This window comes from Hypanus sabinus, chromosome 13, assembly GCF_030144855.1.
Source record: "Hypanus sabinus isolate sHypSab1 chromosome 13, sHypSab1.hap1, whole genome shotgun sequence".
NCBI classification, from domain to species: Eukaryota; Metazoa; Chordata; class Chondrichthyes; order Myliobatiformes; family Dasyatidae; genus Hypanus; species Hypanus sabinus.
Window position 1 is genome coordinate 43,695,758 of NC_082718.1, and position 19,878 is coordinate 43,715,635.

The 19,878-nt window shown below is 40.1% G+C and overlaps 1 protein-coding gene across 2 annotated transcripts in view; it reads left to right on the forward strand.

Annotated features, from left to right (window-relative positions):
* Window positions 1–19,878, forward strand: part of actr6 (actin related protein 6) — a 47,983-nt gene that overhangs the window by 22,498 nt on the left and 5,607 nt on the right. For both annotated transcript variants that reach the window (XM_059987533.1, XM_059987532.1), the window contains exons 6-10: window positions 250–306; window positions 4,823–4,921; window positions 5,796–5,874; window positions 18,218–18,389; window positions 18,859–18,997. In XM_059987533.1, the coding sequence (XP_059843516.1) occupies window positions 250–306; window positions 4,823–4,921; window positions 5,796–5,874; window positions 18,218–18,389; window positions 18,859–18,997 (546 nt within the window). The remainder of the gene's footprint in view (window positions 1–249; window positions 307–4,822; window positions 4,922–5,795; window positions 5,875–18,217; window positions 18,390–18,858; window positions 18,998–19,878) is intronic.

A 19,878-nucleotide genomic window follows, 5' to 3' on the forward strand; every position in this document is an offset into this window, starting at 1 on the left:
CCCTCCATGGATGATGATGGGAATTTTCAGAATCTTTCTGTTAATGAGATGTACTGTACGTGTATAATTTTGGTTGGTTAAGTTCCATCACTAATTTTTTTCATGCACAAGATATGGTCAGTGTTCGATTGCTCATCATTACCTCATCTAAAAAGATTGTGTGCTTCTGGCAAATTGAACTTCAGTTATTTGGGTTCTGGCAGGTGGCTCTCAAAGAGAAGAATAAAATAATTCTGTATTTCTTTGCAGGATTAACGTTGGAGGGAAACTGCTCACAAACCATCTTAAGGAAATAATATCTTACAGGTAAATCTTCCAGAGATTTGGCAGATTAGAAATGGGTTATGATTGATGGTGTTTGGTGCGAGTAGGGGATCTTCGATTTTAGCAAGTGATTTGAATCAATAATTATAAAGTTCTGGTTATTACAAATTATTACAGAAAATTTGATTCTTTCAAAGAAATGGTTGCTAAATTTGTGTTATAAATAACAAAGTGGTTGTTTTCTTTACACGGTATTAAACCTATAATTCATCAAACCAGATTTAGATAGCTTAGAAATGCCAATAACTTGGTTACCAAATTTAGGAAATGTGGATTCTTTATTTAAAGAATGCACCTCTTTTGAAGGGAATAAATGTGTTGATTAAATTGTAGGCAAAACTGTTTTAGGGAATTCTAAATTATGAATGGTTTATTGGAGCTAACTGAATAAAAGATTAATAGATTCTGTTTTAAAAGCTTGTATTGATTTGAATGGATAATATGGTACAGTTCAGTGAAAATCATATGTTCTGATGTTTGGTGAGTAGCTGTGTTTAATTTGTATAGAGAATAAACCAAAGCTTCAACTGTGATTGCTCTCAGATTACAAACTGCCTCACCCATAATGATGGAATTTGATCCATTAATGCTGTGTTTTTTTGAAAGAAGTAACTATGCTACCAATTGTTATGCACAATGCTTTGTAAACCACTTTTTGTTTGTAAGCTGCTGCATAATATAAATTTACAGTACTGAACCGGTCCTTTGGTCTATCCCAGTGTTAATATTTTTCATTGACTACTTCATGTCCTTAATTTAACTTTGTCAACATATCCTTCATTTTTTTTTCTTCATGCCTTTATTTAGCTGCTCCTTAAGTCAGGACATTGAAGGTACTTTTTCCAATGATCTTGCATTCAGAAAAAAAATTTAGAACTATTGATGCTAGAAATCTAAAATTAAAGAAAAAGAATAACACAGGAAACTTTCTGTTTTTGTGTGTTGTAATTCAGTGGGCATGTCCCAAAGTTTTATTATTTGCTATATATGGACAAGGAAGGTTAAACTAACTGCCCCTTATCTACCATATTAGGTCATATGTTCTTACTCTTTAAGAAATTTTATTTGTTCTACCCGCCTTTTTATTTGCCCTTCCCGCCTTTCCTGCTACCTAAACTAACTTGTTTTTCTTTCCAAGTTCTGACTTGAAACACCTGTTTTTCTTTCTACAGATGTTGCAAGACTGGCTGAGTGTTTCCAGTATTTTTGACTCTAAAAGTTGATTTTTAAAGTAGTTTTTCCTTGGTAACTGGAATTAGGAATTTACAATTCCTCCTTTGTTCTTCCCCATACACCTGTGAATTTAGGACAGAATTAACTGAAATATACCAGATGACCTAGAAATTTAAAAGATACTTTTAAGTATATTGTGTCCACAACCATACTTCTAATTATCTACTAATCATTTGCAAGTATAGTGACAACAGTTTTGCTGGTAAAGTAGTTACTTTGTTATGTTGAAGATTTTATAAGATTAGCTTTATTTGTCACATGTACATCAAAATATACAGTGAAAGGCATTCCGAGGATGTGCCGGGGTAGCCTGCAAGTATCACCGTGCTTCTGGCGCCAGTGTAGCATGCATACACTTACTCTCGCTAACCCATACAATTTTGGAATGCAGGAGGAAAGCAATGTAGTCATGCAGAGAATGTGTTAACTCCTTACAGATAGTGACAGGAATGGAACCATGATTTTCTAATCATTGGTGCTGTAATTCTTTATGCTTCTGTGTTTAGATTCAATGATATAGAAATTTACCTGCAGTTGACCGGTCTCGCTCTCGTACCACTACCATCTGGAGTCTTGGGTCACCAGGTTCGGGAGCATTTGTTGCCTTGCAGCCATCATGCTTCTAGACAGGCTTCACCTGCCTCAGTATTTAATGGTTCCGCAGCTGCAGACTCACTTTCGATGATTCTGCTGTTTGTGTTCCATGTGTTTTTGTTTACTTATTTTTACTATTTGTGCAATTTGTCCTCATTTTTGCAAATTCGTTATGTGGCAGTCTTGTGTGTGTTTTTGGTGAATTTGATTGTGTTTCTTTGTTTTGTTGGTATCTGTGACCTCAAAGTCATACATTGTATACATACTTTGATAATAAATTTGAACTTTGAACTTTTAAATTCAGTTAATTTGCCTCACTCCATAATGTTATTCCTAAAATCCTAAAGTCTTCCTAAAATCCATGAAGACAACATCAACAGCTGTATCTTCATCAATCACTTTTGTCAGCTCCTTGAAAATTCCTAATTAGCACATGGTTTTCCAAATATTTATTAATCATATCCCAAGAAACCAGTAACTTCTTTACCACTGATGTGAGACTTGCTTACTTACAGGATTATCCTTATTTCCCTCTTTGAATAATGGGACGTTAGCTACTCGCCAGACTTCTGGGACCTTACCTGTTGCTAGGGAGGAGACAAAGATATGGCCAAGTCCCCAAAAACCTCATGTCTTGCCTCTCTCATATTTGTTATTCTGCTGCTTAATTCCAACTCATGAACTATAAAACCAGCTGATTTTATTCAGCAAGGATGTGATTACCGGAAGTTTAATGTTTATATTGTGTAAAAGGAAAGCTTGTGGCTTTGAGGCACTTGTGGCTTATAATTTTTAATAACTGGAAAAGCCACATGAAATTTCTTTTGCACATTCTGAATATTTTTTAAATCTCAAAATTTAATTTTCTAAATTAAAAATGAAAGAATTGCAGAACTTTGAAGGGAAGAAGAACCGGGTTGTGGGATCCACTGGATCAGGAGGATCCAGCTGGATCACCTGCTTGAACCTGCAGCATTGCCTGAGTGTTGCTTGTCACTTTCTTAAGCTGCTGGTGTGGATTCTGAACAATCTTGGGGTGTTTATTAAGTTATTTTAAATAGTGCTGCTCATAATTTTTCCTTATGGAGAATGCTAAATTATTGTGAATGGCAGGTACAGTCTGTACTTGTAATTGCTTACAAACACGAGAACATTTGCAAATGCTGGAAATCCAAAGCAACGCACACAAAATGCTGGAGGAACACTGTAAGTCAGGCAGCATCTATAGAAAAGAGCAAACAGTCGACATTTTGGAATGAGACATCTCTGAGTCCTGAAGAAGGGTCTCAGCCTGAAACGTTGACTGTTTATTCTTTTCCATAGACGCTGCCTGATGTGATGAGTTCCTCCAGCATTGTGTGTGTGTGTTGCTTTGTAGCTGCTTAGTTGGAATTGACTCCTTGAAGTAATCACTGTGGGTGGTTAGCAGTGGAAGGGCAGTGGTTGGCCATATTTTTGTTGGCAGTTTGTAAATGTTCACAGTGGTCATATTTTCCACTCTGTCTGTAAATTGAATTGTCATCTATTCAGTACATTTGAATAATGAGTCTATTGGAGTAAAGAAAGTCAATCTTACGTACTCACAGTTTGATATCAACAATATAGTTGATGGATGTGAATTGGTGGCCCTCTTGTCAATTGGTTGGCTTGTAAGGGGACTTTAACTTGACTTATTTTGCAGCTTTACTCATCACATCAGAACGTCATTCATGGGCACTTGATTCTCAGCACACAAGCAAACCACTTATCTTCAGGTCTCCTACAAAATGTAGCCACCAGTTGAAAACAAGAATTTGAACTATGTATGCTTGAAGTGACCAAAATATCTAAACCTGAAGCTTCTTGGATGCATCCGTGACTCAGTGATGCCTTCTCCCTCTCTGCTGCTCTCCCACTTGTGACTGTTCTTCTGCCTCCTCACATCTTACCCCTATCCTGATTGAACCCTTTGCCTGAATCCAGACTTGCATCTCTAACATTTGGTCTAAATAAATGTTTTTCAAAGAACTTTGTATAGTAGTCTTGCCGATTTTAAGATCTTATAACTAGAGTGTGGGGGGGGGGGCATGGGATAGTCAGAAAACATGGGGCCAGATGTTGGATTGACTAGTGCAAGTAAACGCAATTCAGTTCCTCTTTAAAGTGCAGACTTTACAGACTGCAAAGCAGCAGATGACAAAACCAAGATCCTTTAGCACTACCACTGGCAAGAAAGTGCAATTGCAGGAAAATATATGTTCCAATTGTAATAGAAAGTTCAAATGGATGAACAGGAAGTATGAAGAGATGAGAAGTTTTTAATGTTTAGAAATTATGGTGAATAATTGATGGCAAAAAATAATGATAAGGCTTGATCAATGGTGTGGACTTCTGGATACTTGTCCAGTAACTTAACTGAGCTAAGTAGCTAAGCAGCATGCCAAAGGTTATGGGGATTATTAAAGACCAGAAGTACAACTAATATCTCAATAATCATATAGAAGTAGAATTGAAGTCAGCAAGTAAGCCCATCTAACATTTGATTTTATCAGCACACTTCATTAATTGTTAGGGTTATAATTCAATTCCAGAGTGGTTGATTTCTTAAACTTCTATCTATTCATGCTTGTATTTGATTTGCACTAACTGTGCTAACAGTTTTATCACTGTTTTGAATCCTTATCTCTTTTAGACAGTTGCACGTCATGGATGAAACTCATGTCATTAATCAAGTGAAGGAAGATGTCTGTTATGTCTCACAAGACTTCTACAAAGACATGGAAATAGCCCAGTAAGTAAATGCACATTTGTAATTTTCTTTTCACTTAATTTTAGCCTTTATAATTGGGGTTACTAATGGTATAATTTTGGCTATTTGGGAGATGGAGGGAAAAATGTCGCAAAATATTAGTCTCATATTCACGATGCATATTTGTTGAAGCAACAATTTATTATGTCTGCACTGATATTATCTTTGTATCTTTGCTGAATCACTACATTCTTATCACTGAGAAAGGATGTAGGGTAAGTCAGAAAATTAAATCTGATGAGAGGAGTGTTTATATGGAAAGGATTATTTCATCAGTACTGACTTTTTTCCTTAATTACCCAAGGGAAGTTTTATTTTCTTGTGCAAGTTATTTGGGGGAACCCAGCCAGCTTTCTACTTTGCCTTTACTAGAAGTTGCCAATGCTAAATGTATTAGCTCATAACACATGATAGACATGCGAAAACTGAATTGAGATCCTTATCGGTAGGATTTATTATCCTTAAGATTATTTAAGTTTGAAATAGATTTAAAGTTTGTTTACTTAGTTCAATTTGAAGTTGTCTGAAAGCAGAAATCTTCACAGGTTGCACAGGTTTGCTACAAAAGAGGCATGCTATCTGGTGAACATTTTTTATCATCAGTAAGGTACAGATATAGGTAATTATGGTACTACAATCAAAGATTCCATATTCAGGTCTATTTGCATTGTATTGCAGAACAGGTAAGTAAAAATAAGTAGAAGGCTGGACCATCAAACAGATCAAAGATGCACTGTACACCAACACTGTTCTTCAATCTTCCTGTGAAGAGAAAGCAGAAGAATGAAAATCTGTAAAAAAAAACTTCAATATTTCATATTTTAGGAGTTACAGAATTCTTCTTCATTTTATATAGGCTGAAAGGAGAAGCCAACACTGTAATGAGAGATTATGTGCTTCCAGACTTCAGTACCATTAAGAAGGGTTTTTGTAAGGTAAATCATTTGGAAATTTCACTTGGAAATTTACTTGCTAATTTTTACTTTAAATAGGCATTGAACAGTAGTATTCCATCTCCATTGTATTACTCATTGAATTGTGTTCTAAAAATGTTGCTGATCGTACAGATTAGAACAATGCTCTGAGATCTTGTATAACTTGGTTGAGGGCTATCACGTAAAGCACTAGGTATTTCCGGTGTTTAGATTGGGTGGGGTTTTAGGACAGCAATGCTCAGACATGAAAAGTACAGCATCTGAGGAAAAAAAGATTACAGATGTTGGAATCTGGTATAAAAAAACGGATTGCTCGAAGAACTCATATAGACCTTGCTTCTACTAAAACGTTGACATGCATCTTCACCCTCTGTTGCAGAATTCTTCTATTCTTCTCAATGTGTATTATGTTCCTGAACCAGTTCAAATCAAATTTTATTCTGTAACCCTGGTTTTGCTACTTGAAACTGCCAGTTTTTCTACCTGGATTTTTAACTGTTCTGCCTTTCTAATAGATGTTGCCTTGTTGCAGCTGTCAGTTCTGCCTCAGGAAGTTTCCTCTGATGACCTAACTTGATTGGAAAGTCAATTTTGTAATCTACAAGTTGTAAAACATTGGTATTGACACAGAGTGACATGGACAAAGAGATAAGCAGAAGTAGCTCTGTGAGGATGTAAAACAGCACAGAAATAGGTTTGTCAGCTCACCATGACTGTGCTGAACTATGATACCAAATTAATCTGCATGCTTGTTACCCTTTTATTCCTTGCCTCACTAGCTGGCATCCTTATCAGTGCACACCTGATCGGATCTTTCTTCTGTCAAGAGTTGTATGCTTTTACTATGAATGCCATTCTCTTGTGTTGGAGGTGCTGCCTTTAAATTTCAAAGTAAATTTTATTATCAAAGTACATATATCACCATTTACAACTCTGAGATTCATTTTCTTGTGGGCATCTATATCATGTCTATAACAGTGAAAGATCAACCAGAGTGCAGAAGACAAGTTGTGCACGTGCACAAATAAATAAATAGCAAGCAATAATGAGAACATCAGATAAAGAGTAGTTGAAAGTGAGTATATTGGTTGTGGGAATATTTCAATGCTGGGGCAAGTGAAGTTCGGTGTAGTTATCTCCTTTTATTCAAGAGTCTGGTAGTTGAGGGGTAGTAACCGTTCTTGAACCTGGTGGTGCGAGTCCTGAGGCTCTTGTACCTTCTGCCTGATGGCAGCATTGAGAGGAGAGCATGAGCTGGGTGATCGGGATCCCTGATGGTGGATGCTGCTCTCCGCCAACAGTGTTTTATGTAGATGTACTCAGTGATTAGGAGGGCTTTACCCATGATGTACTGTGCTGAGCCCACTACTTCTTGTATGATTTTCCATTCAAAGGCATTGGTGTTTATGAACAAGGCATTGGTTATAAACTTACGTAATATTCTGATATATTAGGGCTAAATTGCAGGAGGTTGCTGAACAAAATTAGACACATTGGCTGTACAACAGGACTTTTTTTGTTGATAACCCTACAAATTCTTCATACTAAAGTAACCACCCAACTCTTTATTAAAATCAGTGTGGAACTGGTTTTTGCAATGTTCAGATAGAGCATTCCATATCCTGCATCACTCCCTTAGGTAATTAAGCAATCATTTTAAACCTTTCACCTTGGATATTGCCCAGTCTACCAGAGAAAATACCTTTGTATTTTTAGGTGATCCGTTGATTGTTGCTTCTATTCTGACCATCAGTGACCTCAAAATCTACTGTTATGATGAACAGACCTGATGGAAATGGGGTGCAGAGTTAACCATTCCCCCCCCCCCCCCCCCCCGGAGAACTATGAACTATTGCTGTTGCTATGCTGCTAATGAGAGAGAGAGATGCAGCACAGAGGCAGGAACATCTGCTACAGATAAGAGGGAGAGAGAGAGACTGTTGATTTATTGTATTTTGACTCTTCCTGGATTATTTACCTTTCACTACAAGGACTTTGCTCGTTAACATTCCTCAGTTGACAGCAGGAGTGGCCTGATTTGATGGACACAGTCATTCAGAGTTGATGGATAGCTGAGACCCCATTAGGGATGAAAGACAGGTCTGGGGAGACACCCCTCGGACACCCAGTGGACACTGATTGAGTGTTGTGAACCCACAGGAAGGTGGGGGCTTCGAGGACCGAATCAGGAGATCAGTCAACAAAGCTCACAGTGTGGCGGCAGGGCTGGTGAGGACTTCTGTGTGTGTCCACTCATGCCAGAGTGACGAGTCCACCACAGAAGAACGGTCTAGATGAAGAAGAGGGGTCATAGCTGAATGACCACAACGATATGACGGAATAAGAAAGCAACAGAAGGTTTGCCTGCAGCAGCTGCCTAATCTCTTGCTCGGTCTCGCTCTCTCTCTCTCTCTCTCTCTCTCTCCAATGATTACAACAACCATAACTACCTCAGCACTCATGAACTGAACTGAACTTTATACTCTTCTGTGACAAGTCATTTACCCCTAGACCGGGGGTCGGCAACCCGCGGCTCCGGAGCTGCATGCGACTCTTTTACCTCTGTGCTGCGGCTCCCTGTTGCTTTGGGAAATAATTGGTCAGTATTTAATTAAAATGTATTTTATGTTAGTTTGTTAGTTTTTGAAATGTAATTCTAAATTTGAATATTATGGTGATCTTGTACAATCTAAATAAGACGTTGTGGCGACCCATTTCCTGGCACATCCGAACCGGCTCACAATTAGCCAGCGTTCAGGCTAAGGGAGATAGCCTACGGGGGTTTATGAGTATGTGTCTTTTGCAGCATCCGCACCCATGGGGGCCGGGTTGAGGGAGGCTTAAAAGCAAGGCTGTTTAGTTCGAATAAAGTTATTCGACTGCAGTTTACTGACTGCGTGAGCACACCGCTACAACGTGTTTTTATCGCTATTAATATACGTCACCACTGCCAATACCTGACACCCGTCAGTGCGCGATTTCTTTAATTTTTCGATCCAAGGTAGGCCAACTATGGAGAATTCTAAAAAAAGAAAAGTGACTGAAGAAAACAGAACGTTTAATGATAAGTGGACAGATTCATTTGCTTTCATTGTTGACGAGACTGGTTTACCGGTATGCTTAATATGCAATGAGAAACTAGCAAACAACAAAAAGTCAAATGTCGCAAGGCATTTCCAGAATAAACACGCAGCCTTTGCTCAAAAATATCCGGATGGAGATGAGAGAAAAAAAGCCGTTTCGGAACTGATGCGGAAGGTTGATCTGAGCAAAAATCATTTCAAGAAATGGATGAAGTGTGGAAAACCAACGACATACGCTAGTTATATTGCCACTCAGGAAATAGTCAGGCACGGGAAGCAGTTTACAGATGGTGAATATATAAAAGAATCTTTCATTAAGATTTCAGAACATCTATTTACGGACTTTAAAAACAAGAGTGAAATTGTGCAGAAAATCAGGGATATGCCCCTCTCTGCAAAGACTGTCAAAGACAGAACCATAAAAATGGCAGAAGACATCACAAGACAGCAAATTAAAGACATCAATTCAGCTGTGGCCTACTCGATTGCCTGTGACGAGTCTAAAGAAAGGTGATATTGAACAAATAACGCTGTTCTGCCGGGCCACAGGAAGAACTGATTGAGCTGATACCTCTAAAAGACCAAACATGGGGGGAGGACATCTGTGAGGCTGTCTTGAATTGTTTAAGAGCCAAAGGAATAAAGACTACCCACCTGGTGTCAGTAGCTACTGACAGGGCACCGAACATGATGGGAACGCACAAGGGATTTGTGGCTTTACTGCAGAAGTCACTGGACAGAAAGCCGCTGACTTTTCACTGCATCTTGCACCAAGAGGCACTGTGCGCTCAAACATTTCCTCCGGAATGCACAGAAGTAATGGATGTTGTCATTCAGATTGTCAATAAAATAATGGCAAAAAGTTTAAATCACCGTCAATTCCGTTTGTTACTGGACGAGCTGGAAAGCGCATATTCTGATCTCCTGCTGCACAACAAAGTCCGGTGGCTGTCCAGAGGGGAGGTGCTGAAACGCTTTGTCGCGTGTCTAGAAGAAGTGAAAACTTTCCTGGGCAGCAAAGGGCTCACCTTTCCTGAGCTGGAACAGCCAGAGTGGCTGGAAAAGCTACACTTCATGGTAGACATGACAGCGCACCTGAACACGCTGAACACAGCTCTTCAGGGGAAAGGACGTACAGCCCTAAACATGTTGGAGGATGTTTTGGCATTCGAGCGCAAGTCGACAGTGCTTGCCAGAGATTTACAGAAAGGCACTTTGTCTCACTTCCCCAATTTGAGAGAGTTCAAACAAGGTCACGACATGATAAATTCGGAGTATTTACATTCTGCAATCATTGCAATGCAAACATCGTTTGGGAAACGCTTCTGTGAGTTCAGAGAGGAAAAAAAACACATTATCCTTCCCGGTCACTCCCCTAAGCATCGATCCTTTCCTTCTGAATAGAACTGCATTTGCAGGTGTGAGTCAACCTGATCTTGAGATGGAACTGGCCGACATAGCCGACAAAGACATATGGGTGTCCAAGTTTAGACGCTTGACAGCAGACCTTGAAGATGTTGCCCGTCAGAAGGCTGTTCTTGCTCAGAATCACAAATGGAGTGATATTGAAAACCTCAGAAAACCAGACAAACTTGTGTTCGAAACATGGAAAGCTATCCCCGACATTTATGTAAACATTAAAAAGTATGCGCTTGGAGTCCTGTCGATCTTTGGATCCACAATGTATGTGAGCAGGTGTTCTCCAACATGAACTTTATTAAAAACAAACATCGTGCACGCCTCACAAATGACAGCTTGTGATCCTGTGTAAAGATGAAGGTGACGTCATACAGCCCTAATGTGCAGACACTGTGCGCTGAGGTCCAGGAGCAGAAATCTCATTAACCAAGTATGATAAATATTTTAATTGCCTATTATTTTACATATATTCATATTTTTTCATTGTTCAGTGAAATAGTCCTTTTATTTTTCAGGTTGACAGCTGACTGACGTTAGTTTTGGTTTGCTGCTGGCGGAAAATTTAAGTTCGGCGTTTTTCATAAATACAAGAAGGACTCAAATAGACATTGAGTATTTTACTTTAAAGTAACCTTCAACCCAACGTCTTTTTTTCGGAGTTCAACATGTTTTTGTTGCATGCAGAAATGTAATTTTGTTTTCTCTGCAGGAGTTCATCAATTTCATAAATGCAACACATTATAGTTTGTTTATACATAGCATAAAGGCAAAAAAAAACGTTGTATGCAGTGTTATTTCATTTTAAATGTCAAACGGGTTTTGTGGCTCCCAGTGTTTTCTTTTCTGTGGGAAACAGGTCCAAGTGGCTCTTTCAGTGGTAAAGGTTGCTGACCCCTGCCCTAGACCTTGATGGAGCTGGTTTATTATTGCTTATTATTATTCCTACACTTCTATGTTTATTATTGCTAACCTGTTTTATATGTATATTTGCATTTTTGGTACTGTATTGTGTAGTTTACTAATAAACATCTTTAGTTTTGGTACCACCAGACTCCAGCGGATACTTCTATCTTTGCTGGTCTGTAAACCCAGTTATGGGGTATGTAACAAATTGGGGGCTCGTCCGGGATTCGATTACGAAATTGGGGGGCTGGTGAATCAGGATAGAAGTCCCTTAACTGATCTGGTTGTGTGGATAACCAGACGGGAAACCAGCAGAGATGGAAATTGACCAATTTTCAAAAGAACCAACTACGGGGGCATTAGAGGATGCCAGAAAGTTGGAATTGGTGAATGTTACGAGACGATTGAATCTCTCGGTGGTGAAACCGGCGATGAGAAAGTTGGAAATACAGAGAGCAATAGCTGAGCATTATGTTTCCCAATGTGTGTTCCCTTCGGGGGCATTGGAACTGTTCCCTGAGAGGAAACCAGTCGAGGGTGAGCTTCAGTTACAGATAGAAAAATTAAGGTTGGCTGAGGAGGAAAAGAAGAGGGAGCATGAACTCCGGATAAGGAAGCTGAAAGGCAGAGAGAAGAAGCTGATAAGCAGAGGGAGGAAAGGGAGAAAGAGAGGCAGTTTGAGCTAGAAATGGAGAAGTTAAAGGCATCGCGGGGAAGGGACCAGGCAGCCGACCCAAACAAAGGGTTCAGGGTTGGTCAGGAGATTAAGTTGGTACCCCCATTCGAGGAGATGGATGTCGATAGGTACTTCCTCCATTTTGAGAAAGTGGCTTTGAATCAGAACTCACCTAAGGAGAAGTGGGTTGTTCTGTTACAGAGCGTACTTAGGGGGAAGGCTCAGCAAGCGTATTCGGCATTGTCTATGGATGAGTCTAAGGATTATGATGAAGTAAAAAGTGCTATACTAGGGAGTTATGAATTGGTTCCAGAGGCATACCGGCAGAAGTTCCGGAATTTGAGGAAGCCATGGGACCGCACGTATTTAGAATTTGCTCATGAGATGCAAATGTATTGTGAGCGCTGGTGTGCCTCAAAAGAGGTCATTGGAGATTATGACAAACTGCTACAGTTAATGTTGATTGAGCAGTTCAAAGGTTGTATCCCTGAAGGTATGAAGACGTACTTGGACGAGAAGGAGACAGAGACTCTGTCTGCGACTGCCAAGTTAGCAGACGAGTATGCTTTAACCCACAAGACTAAGTTTCCCCCAAATAAGAGCTACCAGAGAGGCAGTAGGGACGGTAGAGAAAGCCCACTAGCTAAGGCAGAGAATAAGCCGGGAACAAGCGGAAAAGGTAAGGAGGAGGAAAAGCAGGCTGGCAGGAAGGTTCCCAACTTTACGTGTTACAATTGTGGGAAAGCGGGCCACATAGCATCTAAGTGCTTTGGTCTGAAGAAAGAGACAGGAAAAGGGAAAACAGCAACTCCGACTGGTTGCATTGAGCAGGTCAACAGATCAATGAGGAAGGTGAAGTTAGATAGAGTGCAAGAAGGGCGTGAGAAGTTTATCTCTGAAGGGATGGTATCTGTGAAGGAGAGAGAAACCCCAGTTCCCCTACGGATCTGGAGAGATACTGCGGCTGGTCAGTCATTGATTCCAAGGAAGTTGTTAGACTTCAGTGCTGAGACTGAGACTGGGGAGGTAAATGTGCTAAAACGTATCGGAAAAGGAACTGAGGCTGTACCTTTGCACAGAATATTTTTGAACTGTGACCTGGTATCTGGACCAGTCGAGATAGGGGTGCGGTCTGAATTACCCATGGACGGTGTGGACATCCTACTCAGTAATGATCTTGCAGGTGGGGATGTGTATTCAGCAGTGAAACTAACAAGCAAGCCTGTGAGTGCTGAGGACCCGCCCATAGATTCCAAGATTTATCCCGCCTGCGCAATAACACAGTATATCTAGAAAGGTGGCTGAGACAGGAACCCGTTTAAATGAGTCCAGTGTTGATTTAGCAGAGACGTTTTTACCGACCTTGTATAAAAAGGGGTTGCTGGTTGAGGAGGAAAAGGATAGTGGGGTTAAGGAGAGTAAAGGAGAGGAGGTGGATCTACCATTAGCAAGGAGGGAACTTATAAAGGAGCAGAGACATGATGAGGAGCTTGTGGTGTTGAAAGTATCAGCTCTTTCTGAAGCAGAAATTGATAAGGAACCAGGGGGATACTACCTGAAGGAGGGAGTGTTAATGAGGAAGTGGAGGCTGACCACGGTGCCAGTCGATGTGGACTGGGCGGTGGTACACCAGGTGGTGGTTCCGAAGGTTTATCGGGATGAGATTTTGAACCTGGTTCACAAGATACCCTAGCTGGACACTTAGGAGTGAAGAAGACAGTAGACAGAGTTATGAAAGATTTTTACTGGCCAAATATAAAGAAGGATATCATCGACTATTGTAAAAGGTGCCACACTTGTCAGGTGGTAGGGAAGCCAAATCAGGTTATCCCTAAGGCACCCCTTAGACCGATACCCGCCTTTGAGGAGCCTTTTTCCTTAATCATTGTGGATTTTGTGGGTCCTTTGCCTAGAACTGCGAGTGGGCGGCAGTACGTGATGACCATGATGTGTGCTGCTACTAGATTCCTGGAGGCTGTGCCCCTGGGGAACATTAGACTCCTGTGGTGGTAAAGGCACTCATAAAATTTTTCACCACGGTAGGGTTACCTAGAGAGATACAGTCAGATCAGGGAAGTACCTTCACGTCCCATGCATTTCAGCAAATGTTGACTCAGATGGGAGTTAAACAAATTTTAGCCTCTGTATACCACCCGGAATCTCAAGGAGTGTTGGAAAGATTCCACGCGACTTTAAAGACCATGATTAAAACTTATTGCCAGGAAAGTACTCGAGACTGGGATGATGTATTACCACTTCTGTTACTTGCAGTGATGGACACGGTTCAGGAATCTCTGGGGTTCAGTCCATTTGAGCTCATTTTTGGTCATAGGCCCAGAGGACCCTTAACTTTACTCAAAGAGAAATGGTCTAGTCCGAACGTGCAAGTCAATGTGATTGACTATGTTTTGAAGTTCCGTGAAAGGCTCCACAAAGTTTGCGAGCTTGCAAAGCAAAACCTTAAAGACTCCCAGACTAAGATGAAACAATGGTATGATAAACAAGCAAGAATTCCAAGTGGGCAACAAAGTTTTGGTCCTGTTTCCTGTAGTTACCAACCCCCTACAGGCGAGATTTCAAGGCCGTACAAAGTGATTAAGAAAATAGACTCTCTGAATTATGTGATCGAAACTCCTGATAGATGAAAGCCGAGCCAGTTGGTTCACGTTAACATGCTAAAGGGTTATCATGATGTGACCCCCACGCCGGTCAGTGCTGTCACGAAAACTAATGAAGCAGTAAGGATTGATAAGGAGGGGCCCGAACATTTTGAAGAGATAAACATAGTACCCACCAGACTAGAGAACTCTGTTATTTTGGCCAACTTTGCTGATAAAGTCAGTCATTTGGAGCCTGGACAAAAAGAGCAGCTGACAAAGCTAATTAACCAGCATGCAGATTTATGTCCAGATGTTCCAAGGAGGTGCAAAGAAACAATGCATGATGTTATTGTTACCTCAGCCCAGCCTATTAAGCAATCCCCTTATTGGATGAATTTGGAAAAGAGCAAGCTAGTGGAAAAAGAAATTGAGCATATGCTAGCTGCTGGTATTATTCGTGAATCTTCCTCCACATGGGCATCTCCATGCATAGTTGTATCGAAGCCGGACGGTAGTATAAGATTCTGTACAGATTACCGAAAGGTGAATGCCATCACACAATCAGATGCTTACCCTATCCCCAGGGTGGATGATTGTATTGATAAAGTGGGTAAAGCTAGATACATCACAAAGATTGACTTACCCAAAGGATACTGGTGTGTTCCTTTAACTGACAGGGCTCGAGAAATTTCAGCATTTGTCACACCTTCAGGGTTCTATGAAAATAATGTTTTGTCGTTTGGAATGAAAAATGCTCCAGGGACATTTCAGAGAATGATTGATGCAGTGATTAAAGGGTTAATGAACACAAAGGCTTACATTGACGATGCAGTGGTCTGGAGTGATACATGGGATGAGCACATTGAGGCTGTGGAGAAACTGTTTAAACGAATGTCTGCAGCCAATCTCACAGTGAACCTCGCAAAGAGTGAATTCGGCCACGCTACGATCACGTACTTGGGGTATGTGGTAGGATGGGCAGTTGGCTACTGTGCAGGCTAAAGTACAGGCTATTTCCGAGGTTCTTGTCCCCACTGAGAAGGTTTTTGGGAATGGTGGGCTACTATTGGAAATTTTGTAAGAACTTTGCGGCTATTGCCCTCCCGCTTACAAAGCTCTTGCAGAAGGATGAAAAGTTTGAGTGGAGCAATCCTTGCCGGGAAGCCTTTGAGAGGCTAAAAACCATACTGTGCTATCACCCTGTGTTAAAAGCACCTGACTTTTCAAAACCTTTCTCCCTGGCAGCCAACGCAAGTGATTAGGCTGCAGGGGTAGTCCTGTTGCTGGAAGCTGGGGGTGAAGTGGAACACCAGTGGCATATTTTTCTAGGAAGTTCAATGTGCACCAGAAAAATTACTCCACTGTGGAGAAAGAATTGCTGGCATTTATCCTGGCGATACAGCATTTTGAGGTCTACATCTGTTCAGCACAGCGACCACTAATTATTTATACTGATCACAACCCCTTAGTATTTTTGGCTAACATTAAGAATAAAAACAGGTGGTTATTAAGTTGGAGTCTGTTGTTACAGGAATTCGATATTAAAATACAACATGTAAAGGGGAGTGATAATGTATTTGCTGATTGTTTATCCAGGTGTTAATTTGAACATCTATTATTCTTGTAGTTAAGACCACTTCTGTATTTTGTTAAGCTCTGTAATTCAGTAATGTGCTTTATTAGTTAATTTTCACCCTGGTGAAAATTCCTGGAAGGATTGGGGTGTTATGAGTGATGAACAGACCTGATGGAAATTGGGTGCAGAGTTAACCATTCTCCCCCATCCCACCGAGAACTATGAACTATTGCTGTTGCTATGCTGCTAATGAGAGAGAGAGATGAAGCACAGAGGCAGGAACATCTGCTACAGATAAGAGGGAGAGAGAGAGAGAGACTCTTGATTTATTGTATTTTGACCCTGGATTATTTACCTTTCACTACAAGGACTTTGCTCGTTAACATTCCTCAGGAGACAGCAGGAGTGGCCTGATTTGATGGACACAGTCATTCAGAGTTGATGGATAGCTGAGACCCCGTTAGTAGGGATAAAAGACAGGTCTGGGGAGACACCCCTTGGACACACCACTGGACACAGAAAGAGTGTTGTGAACCCACAGGAAGGTGGGGGCTTCGAGGACTGAATCAGGAGATCGGTCACAAAGCTCACAGTGTGGCGGCAGGGCCGATGGGGACATGTGTTGTGTCCACTCACGCCAGAGTGACGAGTCCACCACAGAAGAACGGTCTAGCTGAAAAACAGAGGGGTCATAGCTGAATGACCACAACGATACGATGGAATAAGAAAGCAACAGAAGGTTTGCTTGCTGCAGCTGCCTAATCTCTTGCTCAGTCTCGCTCTCTCTCTCTCCAATGATTACAACAACCATAACTACCTCAGCACGCATGAACTGAACTGAACTTTATACTCTTCTAGAGCTTGTTTATTCTTATTCCGACCTTCTATGTTTATTATTGCTAACCTGTTTTATATGTATATTTGCATTTTTGGTACTGTATTATGTAGTTTACTAATAAACATCTTTAGTTTTGGTACCACCAGACTCCAACGGATACTTCTATCTTTGCTGGTCTGTAAACCCAGTTACGGGGTACGTAACACTACAAATCAGTGTGGTACTACACACTCTTCCAAAGATGGCATAGGAAGCACCTAACAGGGTTGCTGGTGACGTTCTGTACTCCTTGCATTGCTTATACAGGCCTTCTGTGTGCACCTAATGCATGGATTCAAGGTACTAAGTACCATCCCAAATGTTACTTCATTACTTTGAGCAGTGATCTTGAATAATCATTGGAGATCTTGCATTTAATCAAGAAGGCTTTGAGCAGATCTTTGATTTTTTTTCTTCTTCTGTTTGCCTAGTTTTCTCTTTCCATGACAGAACTCAGACAAGAGTATCTGGTGTCAGGACTCTGTTGTTGACTAAGTGCAACTCAGGTTTCATGGTTGCCCTGGCAGAAGATGCTGATGTTGCTTTGTTTATCCTTTCAGTGGGTTTGGGGGATTTTGCAGATAGCTGATGTGCATCCAGTGTCTCCTGTAGGTAGTCCAGGTGTCTGGCAGGGTTGACAGCTGCTTGGTAGACCGTGAGCTTTGTGTCTGGTCTGAGGCCTGTTCTTACAGCACCCTTTCCTGAATGACCAAAGATGCTGCCAACACATTCGATTAATTTTCTCAATGTCATATCTTTTACTGTTTGCTTTTCAAAATCTCTTGTCATTTTCAAAACTCCACTGGGTAACTTAATTTTTTTATGGCCAAGGAGACCAATCATAATTAACCTTTCATCTTCTTTGAAGTTTTTATCTCTTATAATATGTTAACCTCAATGTTGTTTACATATTTGCATTTTCCCTAATATTTACCAATTTGAAATCTTTCATTTCATACTGTATATATGACAATACCATAACTTGAGCTAAACTCCTTTCTTCATTTTTGTTCTCATCACATAATTCAAATTATTGTGATAACTTGACAGAAGGAATATTTATGCAATATCCAAGTTAATTTAATTCTTGATTATAAAATGCATTTTGACCTTTGAGGCTTATTTGGGAATGATGACTCTGTTTTCATGTTTGTTGTGCCCATCTTTCTAAAAAAAAATCCTTAAACTGTGTGACTTTTTGTAATTCAGCCTTTAGAGGAAATGGTTTTCAGTGGAAAATACAAAACAAGTGAGCAGATTCTTCGTCTGACTAATGAGAGATTTGCTGTTCCCGAAATCCTCTTTCATCCTTCTGACATTGGCATTCAGGAGATGGGGATACCAGAAGCAATTGTTCATTCTGTGCAAAGTTTACCTGAGGGTGAGTATCTGTGGAGCGTAACTCAGATTTCAAATAGTTCTTTATGAATATGCATTATTGATGATCCTAATTCAGTAAACAGCTCTTGATTGCATGCAAATAGTGGCTCTAATCTATCTCATAATGGCCCTTGCATCTGTTTGCACTTTCTCTGTGACACTGTATTTTGCAATGTTACTGTTTTTCTTTTGTACTACCTCAATGTACTTGTGTATTGAATGATCTGTCTGGGTGCTATGCAAACAAAACTTTTCACTGTCTCTTGGTGTATGTGATAATAATAATAGTTATAAATTTAATGAGCGAAATGTTCAATGCACAGTATTACCAGTGCAAAATTGACACTGAGCCAACAAGAGGTACTCAGAGTTTTGTCAAAGAAATTGCTTTTAAGCAATGTCTTAAACAAGAGCAGAAATATGGCACAATTTATTTAAACCCAACATTTTCATCTTTTTATTTTAATCAGAGATGCACCCACATTTCTATAAGAACATTGTCCTGACTGGTGGTAATTCGCTCTTGCCGGGATTTAGAGATCGTGTTTATGCTGAAGTACGATCTCTTACACCGTGTGATTATGACGTGTCAGTTTTGCTGCCTGAGAAGTAAGTAGTTTACTGCTTAAGTTAACTTGAGATAAAAATGTGTTTTATAAACTTATCTAGAATTTGGATTATCATTTCCTTTTTCTTTTGCTGTCTCAAAATATGTATTCTACGCTGCAGTTGGAAGATTAACCCAGGACCTCTGATGACATCTGGCAAAAGCTTACTGTGCTGAAATATATTTCCAGCATGAACTCTTGTTTGCATTTTAATTCTATCTTAATATTATGACAGAACAGTAAATTACAGGACATCATTCAAAGCTCACCATTCAACAGGTTCCACTCCCCCCCCCCCTTAGTTTTCTCGTATTATTTATCTAAGTGCCATTTAATGGTTACTAATGAAACCATATCCATGTCCCAAATCACAAAGATGTTGGCTGTGGCATTTTCTGCAAGTCACTTTAAATCTGTTCCCTTTTACCTTAAACCTTTCATTGGATAGAAATAAGTTCATACTTTATTTACTCTTGAAACTACAGGATTGTAAGCATTTTAAAGTCTCCTTAAACTGATTTTCTGTCAAGCAGTACCAGTTTAACAGTTTAGCTGTAATCCCTGATGTTCTAATAATTTTCTCTGTACATTCTGTAAAGCCTCTTCACTCTTCCTAGAGTGGTTTTCAGAATTAGGAGCAATACTGCACTTAGTCCAGGTTAGTGTTTTATGTAGCTTTGGCATAATTTCTTGAGTTTGGTATTCTAGTGTATTGTATTGGGTACTGAGATGACTGAAGTTCATTCCAAGAACTTGCCAATGATTTAACACTTTTTAAATGGACATGATTGCTTGTAAACTCTATACCCAATCCTTCTGCAGTTTATTCCTTTTGTCTGTGTTTACCCCTGTCGAGGCCTCCTTGGAGCTTTGTGCTAATAG